The following is a 13,501-nucleotide window of genomic DNA, read 5'->3' as shown; positions in this document are numbered from 1 at the left end:
TTGGATGGGTCGCTAAGTGATGGCAGGGCGTAGAAATCCGTTGAATATTTCATGCAAGCAGTTTACTTATCAGCTGTAAGTACAAGCAGTGCTGTTCGGAGGAGCAGTTGCCAGGGCAGAATCTCTCTCTCAGCTAAACAGTTAGCAAGCAGTTATTTTCAGATTCAAACAAAAACAAATAAATATAAACATGCAGTCAATGCATGAAATGTTAAGCGTGAAACCCACAGCGCCTATTCTTAAAAATTTTGCATAAAAAACACATTTGATTACATAAAACCAAGTTATGTAAATCTGCTTAGAATTATTTATATTTATCATCAGATTTCACTCACCTTTATGATTAACAAATTCAGCTAAAAAACTGTTTGATTTGATTTATTTTTCAGGCGATTTGCAAATTAAATTTGATTGGAAATGCGCGATTATAATTCAGTCGCGTAGAAGAACCACAACAAAAACAAGAATAGAAGATGAGAAGAGACAAAATTAAAGATAAACTTGTTTACACCGAACCGAATCAAGAGAGAGTGAGAGAGATAGACTCTGAGAACAGTTAAACAGGACTTGTGGGAGAGAGACACGCGAACGGGGGGACATATGGATGCGAATGGGAATCAATAAAACAAACACAGCACATGGAACACATGGAAGAAAGTGCGGCGAATTCTGGTTTTATTATCATTTTCTTCTTATTCTCCTCTTCGGTTATTTGCACAAATGGGTGAACATGAGAGGAAGAATGGGAAGTGCGTGTGCAGCGGCAGACAGTAAGAGAGAGAGAAGCAGCGGCAAATCCTGGCCTTAAATATATCACATTGGATTTTCTTTTCGTTTTTTGACGAAGTTATGAATGATAAAATATTCTTCAGCTGCTGCTGCTGCACACACACGCAGACGCCCCCCGCCGCACTCTCACACACGACACACACAACACACACACATTTAAAGTTTCACTATAAATGTTATTAATATATTCCAGACACGCGGCTCGGCTCCCGGACACACAGACAAAATACGAACGAAACGAAAAATCAACTAAAATAAAGAACACGCGCGTTGGTCCGTTTTTCGCTGCTGGTCGTCAAAATCGTCGGCGACAGCGTCCGCACTGTTCCTTTTTCCACACTTTGGGTGCGTTTTTATTCAACATTCGCATTATATAACGACACTTGCATTCAATTCAGATTGCATTATTGCACTTCTGCAGAGCAGAACACTGCACTACTCACTTGCACTTGTTTTGATTTTCCGGGCAACAATTTCACGTCGTGTTCGTTCTATTTTTTTTTGTATTTAAACAGCGAATCGGTGGTGGTCGCCCGATGATGAATCTGCTGGGGCTGTCGATATTTTGTTGTAGAGGGCTATCGATGTTTGTTGCAAGGCTGGCAAACAAGGTTGGCAATGGAAAGGTGTTCTTCTATTTTTGCATATTTTCCAAATATTACCCGGTTGAGCAGAGGAAAAATTCATTTTGCGGTCTGAGCCACAAAAGTATTAGAATTTTTTTAAAATTAAGAGCTTATATAAAAGAATCTATGCATATTCAAAAACAACTTATTGCGACAACTTTTTATGTTGCCCCGATCAGACCACCTTATTTACTTTCATCATGATTTCAATAGCTTATAGAGACCGATATATTTGATATATGTAATTGGCATATTTTGTCAATAACTACGCGGTCACACTGCAAGGCATAAGAAAGTCTTTAATTTAATTTTTTTAATTTTAAAATGGTAAGTCCGTTGTGGTGCTATTATTATGTGACTATTGTTCAGCAATCATTTTCAGTTCTCGCTGCTGCACAGAGAGGAGAATGCGCATGAGAATTCGCTGTGGAGCTGTACCTGGGGCCGCGATCCACTGCCGGCTGAAAAAGATGCCGCCACGGAGCCGGAAGAGGAGAATCCCTTTGATTTTGACAAAAAGGAGCCAAAGCCGAAAGAATTTATTGTGACGGGTGGGCTAGATGATCTGGTGAAAGTATGGGACATTCGCGAGGACAACACACTGAAGCTACGCCACGCGCTGAAGGGGCATGCCCTGGGCGTCGTCTCCGTTGCCGTCAGTTCCGATGGTCAAAGTGAGTTTTGAATGTGCTTTATAGAATTAAACTAATGGTTTTTCTATTGATAGCCATTGCCAGCAGCTCTCTGGACTCCACGATGTGCCTGTGGGATGCCAGAACTGGCGACAAGAAACATTTGCTCACATTCGGGCCTGTGGATCTGTGGACCGTGGGCTTCTCGCCGTGCGACAAATACGTGATATCCGGCCTGAACGATGGCAAGATATCCATGTACAGCGTGGAGACGGGCAAGGCGGAGCAGGTGCTGGATGCCCAGAATGGCAAATATACTTTGAGCATTGCTTATGTAGGAATTACCACCACAAGCCACAGGCTGTAGACTGCGCACTCCATGAAACTGTTCCCTTTTGCATTGCAGAGTCCGGATGGCAAGTACATTGCCAGTGGAGCGATTGACGGCATTATAACCATATTTGATGTGGCCGCTGGCAAAGTGGCGCAGACACTGGAGGGACATGCCATGCCAGTGCGCAGTTTGTGCTTCTCCCCGAACTCTCAGATGCTGCTAACCGGCTCCGACGACGGACACATGAAGCTCTACGATGTGTAAGTTGGTAACCCCAGGATTGTAGCCTCCTTCATTCATGTACCCTTCCCCCCTTTGCAGCGCGCACTCTGATGTCGTGGGCACACTCTCGGGGCATGCCTCTTGGGTGTTGTGCGTTTCCTTCTCTGAGGATGGCAAGCGCTTTGCCAGCTCCTCCAGTGATCGCACAGTGAAAGTTTGGGACTCCTCGGAGCGCAAGTGCCTGCACACATTCAACGAGCACAGCGATCAGGTGTGGAGCGTGCGCTACAGCCCCGGCAACGACAAGGTAATATCCGCCTCCGAGGACAGATCGCTCAACGTCTACGAATGCCCACCGAATGCCATGGTCTGATGTGTACACAATAAATCGTAGCTAGGGTTAAACAACAATTGGTTTCTATTTATGGTAGAGGCTAACTATGAACTACTACTGTCCGGGACACTGGGCTTCTCCCTGAGCAGATTTATCTTTTGCTTTGCCTGCGTCAGCAGCGTGTCCTTGTACTTCTGGTCGGGTATGTACACATTAAACGTCTTGAAGTAGTGCAGAATGTTATCTGTGAAAGTGGATAAACAGCATGAAAAGAAGAGTTCACGGAGGGAGGGAATGCGGCCTCTCCATTCGTACCAACATGCGTCTCCTTCAACTTGTACTCGTCGGCGATTTTCTTTGCTGGCCACAGTTCCGGTTCGTTCTGATGATCGTTGATGAACTTCAGGGCCTGCCGCAGTGTGCAGCGGCCGCCCAGGATGCGACTAGGCTCCTTGTAGCCATACTCAAAGTCATCCGGCGTCTTGCGCTCCAAGGGTAGTGGCCGCTGCTCTTTGATATCTGCCGCAGCCTCTGCCGCCTGACGCTCCTGCACGCGTGCAATCTATGAAAGAGTAAATCAGGCATCAGTACGGGTCCAACTGGTCAGATTGTTCCTTTTTTTAACCCACAAATCGATCCTGGGACGTTACATAAACATCTTTTAGTCTCGTGTCCAAGTGCGAGTCCTTTAGGTTGAGTTTGTCCACAAACTTTGGATCCACTGCAAGCAAAGCAAGATTAGAAATTGGCCCTATTCAGTGTCCCAGTAGCATACATTCTAGAGTGCGTTCCATGTCCCTCAGATTGGATTCATATTTGGGTGCCGGTGTGGGTTTCTCGCGCTCAATGATGCGATGGGCGCGATTCTCGGCATTGAAGCGATTCGCCCGGCGGGCAATCATCGAAGCTACCTGTCCCATGGCCGCAGCACTTTGATTTCAATTTACAATTCACAAAATATGCATAAGTTCGATTAAATCGAAATTTCTACCCGTAAACATAACCAATAAACAATGAGTGCTGGTAAACAGCACCCGACAAACAGCTGTTGTGTCTTATAAGTGCTGCATAACGCCAGCGACACAACTGTTGCTTGTAAACAAAACCGGCCGGGACAAAGTTTTATTTGATTTGTTTACTACATTTTAATCGCCATGCTGCCACTGCGATCCAGCTGGAGGTTCGCCAGGGGTTTCGCCAGCGCCAGCAGCAAGGCCAAGCGCGAGTTGCTGGCCCGTTACAGTGGCGAGTATCCCGATAAGCTGCTCAGCAAGAAACAGAAGACGCCCACGCACATGTATGTGGCCAATGCAGAGACGGCAGAGCGCATCTCGCAGTACCTGGAGCCGCATCTGCAGCAGACCAGCTGCGACACAGTACTCGAGCTGAATCCCGGCGTGGGACACTTCACCAAGCACCTGCTCGACCGCGAGTCGCAGTTCCGCAAGATTATTCTGCTCGAGAGCATGGAATATTTTATGCCGCGGCTGCACGAGCTGCACACACTGTACCCGGAGCGGGTAAAGGTGCGCCAAGGGGATCTGGTGAACATTTGGAAGCTGGTCTTCATGGACAAAATGGACAACGGAATGCGGGTGGCCGAGCTGCTGCACGATGTGCCCCAGCGGCCCTACACCGATGGTAAGCAGAAAGCAAACCCCTTGCAGGGCTAAACCCTAATCGGAATCCTTGATTTTGGTAGATATCAACATGCTGGTCTTTGGCGCCGTGGGCTCGTATTCGTTCTTCAAGCATCTGATCAACTCGCTGATCTTCCAGACGAGTCTCTACACCATGGGACGCTGCGAAATGATCCTGGCCATGCCTCCGCCCATTTATATAGTAACTAAAATCAAGCACAGTCCATGATCGATCTTCAATTTACACTCCTGCAGCACCTGACCTGCGACAATGATGTGGGCTACCTCATCTATCGCTCCACCACTGTGCTGTTCCAAATACTCTTTGAGCATAAATTCATTGCCAAAGTGCCGCGTGAGGATTTCCTGCCGCTGCAGGCCGAATACAAGCTCACGAAGAGCAGCAAGCTGGGCAAGGTGCGCTCCGTCAATCCGGAGTACTTGTATTTGGTGAAATTTGTGCCCCGCCGCAACCTGCACGAGCTGTGCCCGCCCCAAGACCTGGTGGCGCTTTGGTTCTTCATCAAACAGAATTATGTGAGCCGAAGGAATCGCATAATACCCAATCTCGAGTGAGTTGTAACCAATGTTCCCCCCGAGTGGCTTTTAATTTCTATTCTTTCTGCTGCAGAAAGTGGGTGCCCGGCTGTGGGCCCAGGCTGATCATCAATCCGCATGCCTCTGAGCCGATTACTCCGACATACCCCGATGAGTCGCCGCAGCAGCTGCCGCAGTACACCACACAGAGCACGACGATGAGCAACAGGGACTATTATCCGGGCATCAATATTTACACGCAGTTTGGCGACCTCAGGCCCAGTCAGATGCTGACACTTTTCACACAGTTCCGCCAGTGGCCAGAGTACCAAGAGAGCTCCTTCCTCGCCTCCATGGAGAATGCGCTGCTCAAGCTGGAGACTGTCAACGACGAGGATGTCGTGACGCTGCCCGAGGAGGATGACATTGGGGCGGAGGAGCTGCTCGACGAGGCCAAACCCAACCCAGCCACGGGCCGGCAGAAAGCCAAAGCCGCTTAGATTTTGTTTGAATTATTATTTGTTATGGTTTAAAGTTAAAAATCTCTTGAATTCGATTCGTTTTGTCTCCACGGTCTATGTGCATTTGCCCTGGGCCAGCAGTCGGCTGCCGCGGGAGCACTTCGCGGCCAGCTCAATGTGATACTCGGGTGGTGGAGCGGCTTCGTCCAGCGATATGCGCGTCTCCAGCTGCACGGACAGCTTCACGCAGTCCACCATCAGATTGATTGGGTTGACGCCCAGCACATAGGTGTACTCCTTGAAGGGGCAGGGATTGCCCTCGTGCTTGGTGTTGCCAAACTCGTAGCAGGTGTCGCGTATCATAAAGTGTCCGTCCGTATTGCAGGGATTCCTCACGCACTCCGGTATGATCTTCTCCTTGTACAGCACCAGCATCTGGCCCTGTTCGCAGGGGCCCTGCCTGTAGGCGGGATAGCAGGCGTCCGTCTCCGGGTAGTAGAGCGTGGCTGGCAGACACGGGGAAGTACCCCGTACACATATTATGTCATCGCTCGCTTAGTGCTGATCAACAAATGCTCACCTGGCGCACAGTCACAGACCCAATCGAGCTGCTGATCCCCTGGATATAGAAGCTGATGCCGCGGGCATCGCGCCGGCGAATAGAGCGGCTTGCGACCCTGTACAAAATGGGAGAGCAGCAGCAAATGATTAATTGATTGATTATTTATTATTCTATATATATATATAAAGCTCTTTTTTTTGGTACACTTTCTGAGGGTAGCCTAGTTGTGATTTGGTATTGGTAGCTCAATGATTCCTGTATTATCTGGACTGATCCATTCAAAGTACATTTCTGGGAAGCCTTTCTACGCGTATTAGATCCATAAATAATATTATTCCCATCAAAAACCAGTCCGTGCAGCAAAAACTTGTTCAATGCACTCCAAAATTTCATTTAAATTTGATTTCTCGCTCTTTTGGCGCCATCTTTTAAGATTCGCAAATAAATTTCCGCCTTCAGGGCATACAAAATTCGGCATTCCCGAAATTTAGCTTTCACTTTTTGTACTTTTTGTTGCCTTATCAAAGCAGAGCAGGGACAAAGCTCGGGTTCGTCTCTCTCTCTCGCAGCTTACCGCCAAGTTAACTTTCTTCATATCAATGTCCGCATCCTCCACGAAGGCTATTTGCGCCTGGGTTATGCCCACGAGAAACGCCGATACGGCGCAGAGCAGCAAAAGTCGCGTCTTGATCATTCTGTGCGATGTTTATTTGTGATTTATGGCTATGTAAAACAGGTCGCTATGGTCGGGCTTTACAAGATAACGATAAGCAGAACAAGTCGCGACTTTCCCCTTTTGTGGATTTGACAATTGTGCGCGCAACTTTTGGCGTCGATCGTTTATATATACGCAAATCGGGGGATCGGATCAGCTGTTGATGTGGGAGCCGCTGTGGGGACTCCTGAAACGGATTATGAATCGAATAATAACAATTACTGAAAACATTACCAAATCAACTATAAATTTAAATTGTAGCAACAATTCCTATCTGTCACACGCAAGGGGTTTCCCAGTGGGTTTCCCTCTTGAAGTGTAATATGTAGCTCAGAATCTATTAAAATCACTTGCTCGAGTCCCCATAACTTTTATTAAAAATACGAGGGTTTTCGACACTGGTCGACAGAGTTGCATTTTATAAATTATCGATAATCAAATGTCGAATAAATAAATGACAAAATAAACGAAAATTACAGCTTCAACTCGCAACTCCCACACCCAAACGGATTAAATGGATGAGGAAGACACAGCAGGTAAGCGGCAACTAAATTGAATACACAAACCCAACTGCAACCACACTTTGTACACATTTTACTGCGCAGAAATCAATGAAGAAGTGGCGGAGGGTGTTGCTGACTCTGCGGGGGAGGTAGCAGCCTCGAGTGGGGCGGAACTGCAGGCAGAGGCAGCTGCAGCGGCAGCGGCAGAACTGCAGCCGAGTGATGAGCCACAGACTGTGGAGAGGGTCATAGATGTCTACGAGGAGACGGCCGAAATGGAAGCGGCCATGATCGAAAACTTCTTCGGACCGTCCGCTGAGGAGATTCCTGGACCCTCTGCAGCTGGCAGCTCCTCCAATGTTGGTGGTGAGGACATAGTGCTGGATGATGGCACCGAAAGCGACTTCAGCCCCTTGCGCCCCAGCAGTGACATGTCCCTGGACAGTCCAAACAGCGAGGGTAAGTCGATGTCTTCCATCTGCTGCTGCTGCACAATTTTCATGTTTCGAATTCCACTCAGATGACTCGGATGTGGAGGCCATGCCACGCTGGATGATACCACAGAATCGTCTGCGCTTCGCCGTGGACATGATGGTGTCGCAGGCACGCAATCAGGATGGAGGCATCGCCGCTCTCCTGAACCGGGACAACTTTTTGCAGCGCGTTCGCAGCATGGTGTTCAGCCAGGAGCGTAGACGGAGTCGCACCAGCGATGAAGCCAGCCAGGATGCTGAAGATGCTGCACAACCGCTGCAGCAGCATCCGCCGCCGCCGCCACCACCACCACCGAGACCACCCATAGATATCGACATGGAGGAGGGAGGCGTGCACTTTGACACCAATCTGCCGGCAGAGCATTCGTACTTCGGGCCAAATCTGAATCGTGTGCCCGGCGTGGACTACCAGGAGGTGGGCAGCAGCCACCACATGCTCATCTTTCTGCATCAGCACATTCTGTTTCCCGGCGAGGTGCTGCCGTTTATGATCGATGGCAGCCTCTTCGATGACGATATGCCCGGACTGGATGGCCTGATATTTGCTGTCGCTTTTCCCCTGATGAAGCCGCCCGAGGATAGCCAAAAATTGTACGGGGTAACCTGCCAGATCTATGAGAAAGGCGACAGCGGACAACATTTGACGTTCTACAAGTCTCGGGCGCTGCAGCGGATTGTCATCAATTGCAGCGACATCAAGGGGTGAGTGGTGCCACCCTCCACGTCTGATCACAGCTAATCTTTGAGCCCTTCCCTTGCAGCCTGCCCCAGTACATTGCACGCAATCCAACCAACAAATGCCACAGCAAGGTGAAGATTCTGCCGGAGTACTTTCTGCCCGAGCCGCTCAAGTGCATCGACATGGGCTCGATGAGTCGCTTTCGGGACATACCCTCCATGAGGGACAAGTATCAACGCTATCAGATCTCCAGCACACCCTGGCCGGTGGAGGCGTGCCGCGAGTACGCCTACGAGGAGATTGTGGAGCGTGCGCGCAAGAAGCTCGAAGTACACAAAATCGACACCATGCCAAAGTGCCCCATTCAGCTGTCATTCTGGTTGGTGCGCAATCTCCATCTGACGGAGAAAATGATGAGCCAAACGTTTCTCACGGACTCGGTGAATCTGCGCCTGCAGCTGATTGGCGGCATTCTCAAGGAGGAGACGCTCTTCTATTGCCGCTACTGCAACAGCAGCTTGGCCTACTGTTCGGATCTCTTTGCCATGTCCAAGCACGGCGTGCAGACGCAGTACTGCAATCCGGGTGAGTGTTTGAACGTAGGAAATTCACGCTGAGTTCTAACTGAATGATTTTCCCTTTCCGCAGGTGGCTACATACACGAGACAAACACTGTTTATCGTGTCATCTCCCATGCCATTGGCTACAGCGGCGAACCATCCACCAGGTTCAGTTGGTTTCCCGGCTACCAGTGGCACATTATTTTGTGTAAATTCTGCGCGCAGCATGTCGGCTGGGAGTTCAAGGCGGTCGAACCCAATTTGGCACCCAAAATGTTCTACGGCCTGGCTGGGTCCAGCGTGCGCATTGGCAAGGCCGGCGACAGTGCCACCGTCAATGGCAACAACTTCGTCGTGCGCAACATGCTGCGTGTCATTTCCAGTGAACTGGAATAGGACTTACACTAGCACTTGACTCACATAAATTTAAACAAACAAAAATCTGATTGTCTAGACAGTATCTTATAGGGAGAGAACTTGAGGATCGTTCTATACACGATCTGCGGGCGCAGGTGCAAACGGAAAGATTGATTTTAGTTCAAGTAAAAATTATATTTAATTGATGTTTAAGATTAAATTAAAAAAAAAAACGCTGCTCCATCCTAACAACTGGTTGGTTTACGCTGCATCCAAGAGTGCAGCAAATGAGGTGGACAGCTTCTGCGGGAGAGAAAAGAAAGAAATCTTCACTCGACTCCCCAAGGCAGTTCCTTTGCCACCCACTCACCGCCTTGCAGTACGGACACAGCCCAAAGGAGACATCCAGGAAGGTCTTCCCATGCAGCTGCGTCTTGAACCATTCCTCCAGGCACGCCGCATGACACTTGAGCACACAGCGTGCATTGTCGCACGAGACAATGGGCACCGCGCCACTGTCCAAGCGATAAACAAAGCAAATGTTGCAATGCTGCTCCTGTTCCTGCTCCTCCGGCTTGTGTACCTCGTTCCAGTCGGGCATGGGAAAGTAGCAGAGATCAAAGATGCGCAGCAGATTCTTGTGCATGTCCAGCTCCGAGTCCCAATTGCCGAGACCATCGCTGAGCACCTGCCGCAGTCGAGCCACCTCTTCGGTGGGTCCAATAATCTTCAGCGCCATGGAGGCAATGCTGGCAAAGGGATCTCCAATGGTCACCTTAAGGTAGACGCGCTCTTTCAGTGGGAAGACGCGTGCGTTGTCCTTGGTGGTAATGGGCGATGGCTGCAGCACATGGCACAGCACATCAATGTCCATAAAGTTGTCGTAGAACGGCCGCAGATCCTCCAGCAGCTTGAGGAAGAGATTCAACGCGTCGCTGAGCGTTCGTGCGCTCTTGGCCAACATGTCGCCCAGTGGCACGCAGTCGGGCAGACTGTGCTCCAGCAGACGCATCGTGGGCAGCTCCAGCTCTAGGTAGTGCTGTTCGAAATCGGGAAATTGACTGAAACGAATCCGCGAGCAGTCAGCGTCCATCTGCAGGCGGTACTCCTGGGGCTTGTGCAGCGCCAGGATATCAGCGTATATATTGCTGGTTGGGCTGGCATCATTTAAGCTGCAAATCGATTCCTTGGCTGGCAGCAGCTTCGGCAGATGCGACAACAAATCATCCAGCAGCCAGTCAGTCTTCACCTGCAGGTTGCTGCCGGTGTAGCACTTGTACTCCAACTCCTCCTGCACATACAACTGAAAGCCCACCAATGCTGGATGCTGGGGCAAGTAGAGCTTCAGGCGACGCCAGTTTCCCTGTGCAAATATATTTACTTTAGTTCAATTGGGCGGGAAAAGACTTTGCAGTCTTGGGAACTTACCTCGCTGCACACCACGCCACGGATTATGATGGCACCGCCTTTGTTTCGTTCTGCGGTAAGACCAGGATACTTGACTGCCAGGAAATGCTCCAAAGTGGCCCTGTCGCTGTCCATTATCTGGCTTAAAAAAACAAAAACAAACAAATAACATACTTTAAAATAACATGAGCTAGAGGTGGTGCGATGGCACCGATAGCCGTATCGATAGCGGCTGTTATCGATGGTGCGAAAATACCGGCATATTTGAATTTTTCTATCAAATTTAAATAAACGCAGAGGTATGCCATTTCCATAAGGAAAAATGGGATTTTCAGGGGTATATATATATTTATAGTTTTCGTTCTACTTGGCGGCTGTTTTCCGCCACTCTGCGGCAACTCTGCCCCCCAAAACTAGCCTCTCCAGAGCTTATCAGACGTTATGTACTGATTTGATTTAGACGTATTTACTCTTCGTCAGAGCGCAACACCTGCAAGCCCCACTCTGTTTATATTTGTAACACCTGCGTGGCTGTCTGGTATCAATCCCCAACGAGTTTGATAAACCCTCTCATTGGTCATCGCTCGGTCAAAGCCACATGCAAAGCTGTCTGCTATTTAAACTTCTCCACTTGCCCCAGTAGTTCCATTCACGATCATCCACTGCGGGCGCGCGTACCAACACACAATCTCGGCACAGTCCAAGTGAAAGATTACAGGGAAATTCCACGAATCTACAAAAATGTTGCGAATTATTTTGGCTCTCGCCTTACTGGCGGCTGCAGCGAACGCCACGAATGTAAAGCAATGTAAGTTCACATAACAAATATTTAAAATATATTTCTTAGTGGCAGATTATGCCGGAAATTCTTAACTCCAAAGTGGCTCCAAAGATTAATGTCGGTTATGAGTTTTAATCGAGTGAATCACGTTCCAGACTTTAGGTTTAGCTGTCCTCAAACAATCTAAGTGATAACTGGCTACTGATTTTAAATATATTTATGTGTGGATCAGTGGAAACTCAAGCATTTTGATAGCAGAAAGAACTCAAGAGAGAGCTCCACAATGTTGCCTACTTTTTTGATCAGTTTAAAAGCGTTTCCCACTTCGATATTCTCAAGAGAGTTTCCAGTTGTGATAGCGCTTATCTTGGCTCTAATCTCCTTGCTGTTTTTTCCTCAAACTGTAGCCCGCTTTTCTGCTTTCTTTCAGGCAAGGATAAACCATTTCCCTTGCAAGTCAAAGTGCACGGCTGCGATGAGCCACCGTGCGTCGTGTACAAAGGCAGCTCAGCCATCATGGAAGTGCAGTTTCTGGGCAGTAAGTACACGAAATCACTCAAACACCGAACATTATTCAAGATAAATCTTTGCAGATAACAACAACATCCAACACATAACCGCCAAGACCACAGCCAAGGTTTTGGGCATGAATCTGCCCTACGAGCTGCCCGATGAGGTGTCCAATGTGTGCCGTAATCTGATGTACGGCGCCATGTGTCCCATTGACAGGGGCGAGGATGTCACCTACCAGTTCAACTTCTATGTGGATCCCAGTTTCCCGGAGATCACCGCAGATGTTACAGTTACCCTCGACGATGCACAGGGCGAGGCCATCACTTGCTTCATTTGCAGCTGCAAGATCCGCAAGGGTTCGTCGGAGGCCAGGCAGGAATACCTCCTGGACTGGCGCGACAACCAAACCGAACAGAAGGCATTCGACACACGGCTGTAGTACGCGACGCCACTCGTGTGGACTGACTGAATAGCACAAAACTTTACCACTGACCAATAAAGGCAAAAACCATTCCCAAAAAGATGGAAAACATTTGTTTACTCTCAGTACGTCATGGATTCCAGTGTACCCAACGAGTCGTCCAGCCGATTAGCACATTTCCTCAGATAAGATATAGGCGGAATATATACTTATATAGCAGTCATCGGTGACGTTGTGATTTGCACCGAAGGCAGGGTAATTTATTTCACTGATTTGACTACTTCAATGGGCAGTAAAAAGCGATTTGATAATCATTTATTGACCGCCAGCGTATAGCTCGAATTCGCCATATGGTCAAAACTTGGTCGCTCTTCCCCTTATCTTCCCCTCGCACACCTTTCTAGCTGGGTGCAAATGTACACTTGTCCGAGTTCTAGGAAAAATACGTTGTTGCCACAAAAACTATAACAAAATCAATGATTTTTTAACCGTGTACGAGTGCATATGTGCGTACACATTAATCTTGAGGATTTGTGATTTTTTTAGAGGCTAATCTTTCGTGCCAACAGCTTAGTTTTCGTTTTTGCTTCTTTGTAGTTCGTTGAAGTTATTTAAACGTTTCTGGAAAGGTCTTTACTTTAGTTCTTTCCTATAAGTAGTTCTTTTTTTTTCGGCTAATCTTGACCTAGCACTAATTTTTGTAAGTTGGGCAATTGGATAAGTAATCGCACAGGAGGGAGTTTGATGCGAATGATTTTTTACAGGACGAGGTTCAGTGAGCGCTTTGGAACATTTGTATGCGAATAATAAATTAGTTTAGCCTTCATTTATTACAAATTGTATTAAATAAATATAAAATATAAATAGAACTATTTTCTTCTACAGTTTATTATTTAATGCCTAATATCAGAGAATTATTAGAGCTAGAGCAATG

At 48.0% G+C, this 13,501-nt stretch overlaps 8 protein-coding genes across 11 annotated transcripts in view; 4 read left to right on the top strand and 4 right to left on the bottom strand.

The window, feature by feature from the left end:
- LOC117898453 (F-actin-monooxygenase Mical) overlaps positions 1 to 1,314 on the bottom strand; it is a 45,737-nt gene extending 44,423 nt beyond the window's left edge. The window contains exons 1-2 of one of the 3 annotated variants that reach the window (XM_034807866.1): positions 1,233 to 1,314; positions 336 to 364 (exon numbers count right to left, since the gene is read on the bottom strand). The gene's annotated coding sequence lies outside the window, so the exon portion shown is untranslated. Of the gene's footprint in view, positions 1 to 335; positions 365 to 1,232 lie in introns of those variants that run through there. The other 2 variants (XM_034807867.1, XM_034807868.1) reach the window with 2 other exon arrangements.
- Positions 1,315 to 1,639: 325 nt separating this feature from the next.
- On the top strand, positions 1,640 to 3,014 carry LOC117898454 (WD repeat-containing protein 61). Its single transcript, XM_034807876.1, has 5 exons — positions 1,640 to 1,742; positions 1,798 to 2,089; positions 2,143 to 2,381; positions 2,454 to 2,641; positions 2,703 to 3,014. The coding sequence occupies exons 1-5, from the start codon at positions 1,740 to 1,742 to the stop codon at positions 2,974 to 2,976; spliced, it is 996 nt and encodes a 331-aa protein (XP_034663767.1). The 5' UTR covers positions 1,640 to 1,739; the 3' UTR covers positions 2,977 to 3,014.
- Positions 2,999 to 3,944, bottom strand: LOC117898455 (protein NDUFAF4 homolog). Its single transcript, XM_034807877.1, has 4 exons — positions 3,713 to 3,944; positions 3,567 to 3,658; positions 3,253 to 3,499; positions 2,999 to 3,181 (listed from the first exon to the last, which is right to left on the bottom strand). Exons 1-4 carry the CDS (start codon positions 3,855 to 3,857, stop codon positions 3,042 to 3,044), a joined length of 624 nt encoding a protein of 207 aa, XP_034663768.1. The 5' UTR covers positions 3,858 to 3,944; the 3' UTR covers positions 2,999 to 3,041.
- A 72-nt stretch (positions 3,945 to 4,016) lies between these two features.
- Positions 4,017 to 5,670, top strand: LOC117897802 (dimethyladenosine transferase 2, mitochondrial). Its single transcript, XM_034806851.1, has 4 exons — positions 4,017 to 4,578; positions 4,640 to 4,779; positions 4,833 to 5,149; positions 5,209 to 5,670. The coding sequence occupies exons 1-4, from the start codon at positions 4,092 to 4,094 to the stop codon at positions 5,612 to 5,614; spliced, it is 1,350 nt and encodes a 449-aa protein (XP_034662742.1). The 5' UTR covers positions 4,017 to 4,091; the 3' UTR covers positions 5,615 to 5,670.
- Positions 5,611 to 6,958, bottom strand: LOC117897803. The gene is made up of 3 exons (XM_034806852.1): positions 6,712 to 6,958; positions 6,156 to 6,252; positions 5,611 to 6,081 (listed from the first exon to the last, which is right to left on the bottom strand). The coding sequence occupies exons 1-3, from the start codon at positions 6,829 to 6,831 to the stop codon at positions 5,690 to 5,692; spliced, it is 609 nt and encodes a 202-aa protein (XP_034662743.1). The 5' UTR covers positions 6,832 to 6,958; the 3' UTR covers positions 5,611 to 5,689.
- Positions 6,959 to 7,258: 300 nt separating this feature from the next.
- LOC117897101 (protein cereblon homolog) lies at positions 7,259 to 9,507 on the top strand. Of its 2 annotated transcripts, XM_034805745.1 has the most exons (6): positions 7,259 to 7,388; positions 7,458 to 7,534; positions 7,571 to 7,814; positions 7,876 to 8,551; positions 8,611 to 9,113; positions 9,177 to 9,507. In XM_034805745.1, the coding sequence occupies exons 1-6, from the start codon at positions 7,367 to 7,369 to the stop codon at positions 9,482 to 9,484; spliced, it is 1,830 nt and encodes a 609-aa protein (XP_034661636.1). In that variant the 5' UTR covers positions 7,259 to 7,366; the 3' UTR covers positions 9,485 to 9,507. The 2 variants fall into 2 exon arrangements, with proteins under 2 accessions (XP_034661636.1, XP_034661635.1); XM_034805744.1 differs by having other exon boundaries at positions 7,458 to 7,814.
- Positions 9,508 to 9,641: 134 nt separating this feature from the next.
- Positions 9,642 to 11,038, bottom strand: LOC117897102 (E3 ubiquitin-protein ligase FANCL). Its single transcript, XM_034805747.1, has 3 exons — positions 10,874 to 11,038; positions 9,816 to 10,808; positions 9,642 to 9,748 (listed from the first exon to the last, which is right to left on the bottom strand). Exons 1-3 carry the CDS (start codon positions 10,985 to 10,987, stop codon positions 9,707 to 9,709), a joined length of 1,149 nt encoding a protein of 382 aa, XP_034661638.1. The 5' UTR covers positions 10,988 to 11,038; the 3' UTR covers positions 9,642 to 9,706.
- Positions 11,039 to 11,409: 371 nt separating this feature from the next.
- Positions 11,410 to 12,669, top strand: LOC117897103 (mite group 2 allergen Lep d 2). Its single transcript, XM_034805748.1, has 3 exons — positions 11,410 to 11,660; positions 12,064 to 12,171; positions 12,227 to 12,669. The coding sequence occupies exons 1-3, from the start codon at positions 11,594 to 11,596 to the stop codon at positions 12,583 to 12,585; spliced, it is 534 nt and encodes a 177-aa protein (XP_034661639.1). The 5' UTR covers positions 11,410 to 11,593; the 3' UTR covers positions 12,586 to 12,669.
- Positions 12,670 to 13,501: the final 832 nt, after the last annotated feature.

This window comes from Drosophila subobscura, chromosome O, assembly GCF_008121235.1.
Source record: "Drosophila subobscura isolate 14011-0131.10 chromosome O, UCBerk_Dsub_1.0, whole genome shotgun sequence".
Classification (NCBI taxonomy): Eukaryota; Metazoa; Arthropoda; class Insecta; order Diptera; family Drosophilidae; genus Drosophila; species Drosophila subobscura.
Note: the sequence above shows the minus strand (reverse complement) of the source record. Positions and strands in the feature narration are given on the sequence as shown.

Excerpts from the sequence above, each read along its gene's own strand:
- LOC117898454 (XM_034807876.1), top strand. Across the intron at positions 2,090-2,142 it reads CGTCAGTTCCGATGGTCAAA|CCATTGCCAGCAGCTCTCTG; the intron begins GTGAGTTTTGAA and ends TTCTATTGATAG. Across the intron at positions 2,642-2,702 it reads CACATGAAGCTCTACGATGT|CGCGCACTCTGATGTCGTGG; the intron begins GTAAGTTGGTAA and ends CCCCCTTTGCAG.
- LOC117898455 (XM_034807877.1), bottom strand. The coding sequence starts at position 3,857 with ATGGGACAGGTAGCTTCGATGATTGCCCGCCGGGCGAATCGCTTCAAT. Across the intron at positions 3,659-3,712 it reads CATGGAACGCACTCTAGAAT|TGGATCCAAAGTTTGTGGAC; the intron begins GTATGCTACTGG and ends CTTTGCTTGCAG. Across the intron at positions 3,182-3,252 it reads GTTGAAGGAGACGCATGTTG|ATAACATTCTGCACTACTTC; the intron begins GTACGAATGGAG and ends CCACTTTCACAG.
- LOC117897802 (XM_034806851.1), top strand. The coding sequence starts at position 4,092 with ATGCTGCCACTGCGATCCAGCTGGAGGTTCGCCAGGGGTTTCGCCAGC. Across the intron at positions 4,780-4,832 it reads TGCCTCCGCCCATTTATATA|CACCTGACCTGCGACAATGA; the intron begins GTAACTAAAATC and ends ACACTCCTGCAG. Across the intron at positions 5,150-5,208 it reads CGCATAATACCCAATCTCGA|AAAGTGGGTGCCCGGCTGTG; the intron begins GTGAGTTGTAAC and ends TTTCTGCTGCAG.
- LOC117897803 (XM_034806852.1), bottom strand. The coding sequence starts at position 6,831 with ATGATCAAGACGCGACTTTTGCTGCTCTGCGCCGTATCGGCGTTTCTC. Across the intron at positions 6,253-6,711 it reads TGAAGAAAGTTAACTTGGCG|GGTCGCAAGCCGCTCTATTC; the intron begins GTAAGCTGCGAG and ends CATTTTGTACAG. Across the intron at positions 6,082-6,155 it reads GGTCTGTGACTGTGCGCCAG|CCACGCTCTACTACCCGGAG; the intron begins GTGAGCATTTGT and ends CGTGTCTGCCAG.
- LOC117897101 (XM_034805744.1), top strand. The coding sequence starts at position 7,367 with ATGGATGAGGAAGACACAGCAG. Across the intron at positions 7,815-7,875 it reads GGACAGTCCAAACAGCGAGG|ATGACTCGGATGTGGAGGCC; the intron begins GTAAGTCGATGT and ends AATTCCACTCAG. Across the intron at positions 8,552-8,610 it reads AATTGCAGCGACATCAAGGG|CCTGCCCCAGTACATTGCAC; the intron begins GTGAGTGGTGCC and ends CTTCCCTTGCAG.
- LOC117897102 (XM_034805747.1), bottom strand. The coding sequence starts at position 10,987 with ATGGACAGCGACAGGGCCACTTTGGAGCATTTCCTGGCAGTCAAGTAT. Across the intron at positions 10,809-10,873 it reads GTGGCGTGGTGTGCAGCGAG|GGAAACTGGCGTCGCCTGAA; the intron begins GTAAGTTCCCAA and ends ATATTTGCACAG. Across the intron at positions 9,749-9,815 it reads TGTGTCCGTACTGCAAGGCG|AAGCTGTCCACCTCATTTGC; the intron begins GTGAGTGGGTGG and ends TCTCTCCCGCAG.
- LOC117897103 (XM_034805748.1), top strand. The coding sequence starts at position 11,594 with ATGTTGCGAATTATTTTGGCTCTCGCCTTACTGGCGGCTGCAGCGAAC. Across the intron at positions 11,661-12,063 it reads CGCCACGAATGTAAAGCAAT|GCAAGGATAAACCATTTCCC; the intron begins GTAAGTTCACAT and ends GCTTTCTTTCAG. Across the intron at positions 12,172-12,226 it reads GGAAGTGCAGTTTCTGGGCA|ATAACAACAACATCCAACAC; the intron begins GTAAGTACACGA and ends AAATCTTTGCAG.